A 6,091-nucleotide genomic window follows, 5' to 3' on the forward strand; every position below is an offset into this window, starting at 1 on the left:
TAAGACAGTGGCAACAATACAATAGACAAACAATGGTAGGGGTATTTACAAGGTGATTAAAACATTGAGAAGTCTAACCAAAGCAGGTACAGCGAGCGGTGACCACATCCTTTAATCTACGCTTGAAGATACTTATGGAAATAAGGGCCTCTAATTTAAAAGTAGTCTGTAGGTCATTCCAAGACCAAGGGCCACAATAAGACAAGCTTGCCCTTCCAACATTGTTCATGATAAGTGGCACCTTGTATTGTAGCCATCTACGAGACCTGAGACCCGAGCCACTCGGTATAGGGATGAACTTCAGGCCCAGATAATTCGGTAAGAAGCCAGAGATGATTTTAAACACAAGAGTGTACCAGTGTTGGAGCCTTCTGACAGAAAGAGATGGCCATCCAACCAGACTATACAGTGTACAGTGATGGGTCCTGAAGGCACTATTGGTGATGTATCTTAGAACCGAATGATACAGGGGGTCTAGCTTGGATAAAGTGGACAGAGAAGCAAACCTATATACTGTATCACCATAATCCAATTGTGAAAGGAAAAGGGCGGAGACAAGACGTTTTCTGGAAGCCAAGGAAAAGCAAGATTTAAATCTATACAGGAAGCCCACTGTACGCTTAAGCTTTATGGCGAGAAGATCAATTTGGCCGCGTTCGTAAATTAGCTCTGAGAGCGCCGGAGCGTCCACGTGAATGCCTCGAACGCGGCCTTTGGTCAGAGGTCGAGTTGGTCTGGAACGTTTGTTTCTGAACCGAACCGTACCGAAAACCGTGACCCAAAATACCGAACCGTACCGAACCGTGGGCCAACTGAACCGTTGCACCCCTAGTGAGCACTCACCAGGATGGCTCTGAACACGGTGGAGCTGATACCCTCGGCCACGTCGTACTCTCCCTTCTCGTTGGGCCGCGTGAAGTTGTGTTCCCTTCCCGATCCAAACATTCTGAAACAAAACCCCAAACGTTTCAGTTTTTCCTAACACATAGATTTCCAAGTCGAGGAAAAAGATACGATACACATATTTTTAAAAATGTGGGATTTGGGATGACGGCAAGGTTGTTTTTAGCCCCTTACCTGCCCAGCATGGTGTTGGGCTGTGCGGTGAAGATGGAAGGGTCCACCACGAAGCGGGTGTTGTCCACGATGAGCGTGACTCTCTCCGATGTCCTGATGCTGCGGGTGCCCGCACCCGCCCCCGCCCCCGCCCCCTCCTTGGTGTTCTCGTAGACGAACACCATCTCCCCCACGCCCACGCCCAGGCCCAGACCCAGGCCTAGGCCCAGGCCCTTGAAGGCACCCTCGCTGCTGGACAGGCTGCTGGTGCGGCTGCTGACCACGCCGCTGCTGGAGGAGGTGGAGCCGCAGGGGGACGCCCGCTGGGGCCGGGGGCTGCTGGGCCGCGACGACGGACCCCCGTCCCGCTCACGCTCTACACACACACACACGAGACCAATCACAGAGAGAGGCTAATCACAGAGAGAGGCTAATTGCTCACAGCGAATGACACAGACTAACTTCCTCCTACAGCCTTATGGCTCTGTATGCCACCACAATGGATTTGAAATCAAACAATCGAGATGTAATTGAAGTGCAGACTTTCAGCTTTAATTCCAAGGGGTTGAACAAAAATATTGTATGAAACATTTAGGAATTGCAACCATTTTTATACACAGTCCCCTATTTTCAGGAGCTCAAAAGTAATTGGACAAATGAACATACCGGTAATCATATATAAAATGTAAATTTTTAATACTTTGTTGAAGAATCCTTTGTAGGCAACGACTGCCTGAAGTCTGGAACCCATGGACCTCACCAAATGCTGGGTTTCCTCCTTTGTGATGCTTTGCCAGGCCTTTTCTGCAGCTGTCTTCAGTTGTTGTTTGTTCGTGGGTCTTTCTGGCTTTAGTTTTGTCTTCAGCAAGTGAAATGCATGCTCAATCGGGTTGAGATCAGGTGATTGACTCGGCCATTGCAGAATATTCCACTTCTTTGCCTTAAAAAACTCCTGGGTTGCTTACGCAGTATGTTTTGGGTCATTGTCCATCTGTATTGTGAAGCGCCATCCGTCTGCTTCTGTCTTCTGTCACATCATCAATAAACACTAGTTACCCAGTCCCATTGGAAGCCAGGCATGCTCATGTCATCACACTGCTTCCACTGGTTTTTACAGATGATGTAGTAAGCGTCGGACCATGAGCCGTTCCAAGCCTTATCCATACTTTTTCCTTCCCATCATTCTGGTACAGGTTGATCTGAGTTTCATCTGTCCAAAGAATGCTCTTCCAGAACAGGGCTGGCTTTTTTAGATGTTTTTTGGCAGTCTAATCTGGCCTTTCTATTCTTGAGGCTTATGAATGGCTTGCACCTTGTGGTGAACCCTCTGTATTTGTTCATGTGAAGTCTTCCCTTTATGGTACACTTGGATAATGATATGCCTACCTCCTGGAGACTGTTCTTCACTTGGCTGGATGTAGTGAAGGGGTTTTTCTTTACCATGTAAAGGATCCTGTGATCATCCACTACTCTTGTCTTCCATGGATGTTCAGACCTTTTTGTGGTGCCGAGCTCACCAGTGCGTTATTTTTTCTCCGAATGCCCCAAACAGTTAATTTGGCCACTCCTAATGTTCCCGCTATCTCTCTGATGGATGTTTCGGTTGTTTTCGCAGCCTAAGGATGCCACTTGCATTGAGAGCTCCGTTGACTGCATGTTGTGCGTATACAGCAACATCTTCCAAATGCAAATGCCACACTTGGAATCAACTCAGACCTTTTACCTGCTTAATTGATAAAGAAATAATGAAGGAATAGCCCACACTGGCCCATGAAACAGCTTTTGAGTTAATTGTCCAATTACTTTTGGTCCCTTGAAAAAGAGGGAGCTACTTAAAGAGCTGTAATTCCTAAACCCTTCCTTCAATTTGGATGTGAATACCCTTACCCTAAAGCTGGGAGTCTGCACTTTAAGCCTATATTCATTATATAACTGTAACTTGAAGATGTTTTGGTAAACAGTTCAAATAAAAAAAATTCTGTCTGTGTCCATATATATGGACCTAGCTGTATATACGCACATTAAAAGGCCACATCATATATACATACATACATAAATACATACATACATAGATATTCTTAATGAAAGGCATTGCTTCCTTAGGCAACATGGGCAACATTATGATTTCCTAACTTTCTCTCCCACTCTGTAACTGGCGCTTCAGTGGAGTGTGCTCGCTGTGCTGTACCCACCGGTGTTGTGCTGGCGGGTGGGCGAGGTGACGTTGCGGATGCAGGGGGTGAGCTGGCCCTCGCCCCTCTCGTGGGATGAGTCCCGGGAGCGGTCGCTGGAGCGGCGGCGGTCCCGCGAGCGGTCACAGCCCCCGCTGGCCCCGTGCAGGCTCATCTTCGCCACGTCTGCCTCCAGGCGACACGCGCGCGACTGGGCGCTGGCCAGAGACGAGAGCACACTAAATACGAATGACGGTTAAGCTCTGTCCTATACGGTCATTTACAGGGCACACACTCAATAAATCTCTCTCTCTCTCTCTCTCTTTTTTTTTCTCTTCCCCTCAGGTATTACAGCTTGCAGGTCAAAGACCTTGGTGCTGCCGCAGTGAAACTCCAATCCCCTGTCTGCTGTAATTGGAGAGACAGCCAGGACCAGACATGGTATTGACACCGTCTGCCACCCAGGGTGTAGGTGGGGGGACGATGACGACAATGACAATGACTAAGTCTTACTTGCTGCAATCAGTTTTTACCTCTCACAGTAATTATTACCACACCCACAGCACACTGTCTAGAGCTAGAGTGCAGTCACACACTCACTCTCAATGCCCTGAGGAAACCATGGGAAGTAACCTATAAATACAGAGACCATATAGAGTTTTGTGTAGCCCTGAAATATCTGAAACATAATGACCAAAAACTTCATCTCCAAGCCAACCGCGAGCCACAAAGTCGATTCTTTATGATTTTAAAGTCAAGGTAAAAGTCATGGCAAAACGTCAACAACAAAACACCTGACAACAGTATAATGCCCTTATGAGAGTTCAAATGTCGAAGACCATTCAATGCCAATATGAACACTGCATTTGACCTTCCTGCCTGGCCCATGATCAAATGTAGGATCATTGCCTCTCACCTGGAGTGCCTGTACAGTTTGCGAGGTCGGCTGCTGGAGGTTTTTCGTTCGCAGTTCTCAGTGTCACTGGAGTTGCTATCATATGACAGTAGACGAGCTGCCATCACCCGCCCTTGACTCTCCACCCTTCATAATCTAAAAGGGACACATTCATTGATACAATGACTTTGATATAGGCGTTAAGTTAGCCAGCCATTACCCAAAAAGGTTATTCCAGAGAAGCATTGCTACTGTACATGGCTAATCAATACATCTGATTAATACAATACATACAGATACAATCTGATTAATTTGAGCATATCAGCCCAATAGAGCTCTCAGGTCTTCTGAAGCTGGCTTTCTCTATGTACAAAAGAAGAGATTTGGTGAGGCTGCATTCTCATTTTATGCACCCAAATTGTGGAATGCACTGCCAGTTTACATTAGGGATGCAACCTCAGCAAATATTTTCAAGTCAAGATTAACAACTTCGTCTTTTTAATATTGCCTTTAAATTACTGTATTATTTTCTAAATGTATCTTTTAATGTTAGTTGATGTATTTACTTGTTTAAATCTTACAGTAATTCGTATATTATTTAGTTCTTTTGTTAAAGCACTTTGAGCTGCAACGTTTGCAGGAAAAGTGCTATACAAATAATGGTTATTATTATTATTATCTCAGATGAATGATTGAGCTAACTGTTAATCTAAAACGTTGAATGATGAACGTTACAGTGACTCATACTTAGCTAAATATTATTATCCAGGCTAGCTGGATAGCTTCTGCTGACTGTTGTTGTTGTCACTGGCGAACATGATGAGCTAGTGAGCTGACAGTTAGCTAGCTAATTGTAACAATGACACATACAAGCCACTCTAGCTTTTACTTGATTGCGTATTTTAAATCAAATCAATCAGCCACAGATCACAACAAACCAGCTAGGAGGCAGAGAGCCCGAACCTGGCAGGGTTAGCATGGTTAGCTTGATAGCTAGCTAATATTATCCACTTAAGAAATGTCATTATTATTTTAACTTGCTAAACATCATTCTTACCTTTATGTCAACGTTGGGTTAATTGATAGGAAGCTCACAGCTCCACAACAACGAAATGGAACTATGCGGAATCCCACAAAGGATCAGCAGCCGTTAGTTAACACTTCATCTTCCTTTTGATTTTCCCCTAAAAGGCGAAACCTGACAGCTGACAGCGGCTCTCGCGAGATATGGTTGGAGATATGGTTGCTCTCGCGAGATATGGTTGCGTTTCAAATACGCTTCCTTATCACCTCTCCTTAGTCAGTGAACACTTCCTTGTCTCCTCTCCTTAGTCAAGTCACCACTTGATTCTTTATTATTTGGGGTGTTTAGAAAAGGTGGAAAGAAACGACTTTCGAAACTGTCTTTTTGGATAAAACAAGATAATATTCTTCAGTTGTAACATTGATAAACCATCCCCAATACAGTATCATACTGAGTATGTGTAGGCATCATTGTATCATCCACAGGATAGTTTCTGCTTTTGAGCACGATACATGTTTGAGTGTCACATCTCAAAACAATAATACAAATTTATGTTAGGATTTTGCTGTCATATTTTTTATTTGTTCTTTTGAAATTAAAAAAGAAGAAGTATGCTACCATCTAGTGTCATTATGTGTGTACAGTCAAATAATAAATTATTAGAAAATGTAATACAAAAATAAATAATTATATATATTATTATTTTTTACTATAAGGTTGGTCCTCTTTCATGAACATTACATGAAGTAAACTGTCTGACAAACTGTAACAGAGAAGATTGAGACAGTATAGCAAACAATGTTGGAGACATTAGGTGTTGCAAAGGAGCAATACATGAACTCTATGAGCTCTACGCTTCTAATTTGTTGTTGGTACATTAATTGACCGTAAACAAATATCTAGTATACAGTTCATTTCTTGTTAGTTAACATTTCTGGAGATGCG

The 6,091-nt window shown here is 43.8% G+C and overlaps 1 protein-coding gene across 1 annotated transcript in view; it reads right to left on the minus strand.

The window, feature by feature from the left end:
• btbd10b (BTB (POZ) domain containing 10b) overlaps nucleotides 1–5,306 on the minus strand; it is an 8,675-nt gene extending 3,369 nt beyond the window's left edge. Inside the window, exons 1-5 of the mRNA XM_080532975.1 lie at nucleotides 5,180–5,306; nucleotides 4,144–4,278; nucleotides 3,249–3,466; nucleotides 1,078–1,432; nucleotides 844–946 (exon numbers count right to left, since the gene is read on the minus strand). Of these exons, the coding sequence (XP_080389101.1) occupies nucleotides 844–946; nucleotides 1,078–1,432; nucleotides 3,249–3,466; nucleotides 4,144–4,247 (780 nt within the window). The 5' untranslated portion in view covers nucleotides 4,248–4,278; nucleotides 5,180–5,306. The remainder of the gene's footprint in view (nucleotides 1–843; nucleotides 947–1,077; nucleotides 1,433–3,248; nucleotides 3,467–4,143; nucleotides 4,279–5,179) is intronic.
• Between the last annotated feature and the right edge of the window lie 785 nt (nucleotides 5,307–6,091).

The sequence above is a fragment of the Nansenia antarctica genome (assembly GCF_963989245.1).
Source record: "Nansenia antarctica genome assembly, chromosome: 1".
Lineage (NCBI taxonomy): Eukaryota > Metazoa > Chordata > Actinopteri > Argentiniformes > Microstomatidae > Nansenia > Nansenia antarctica.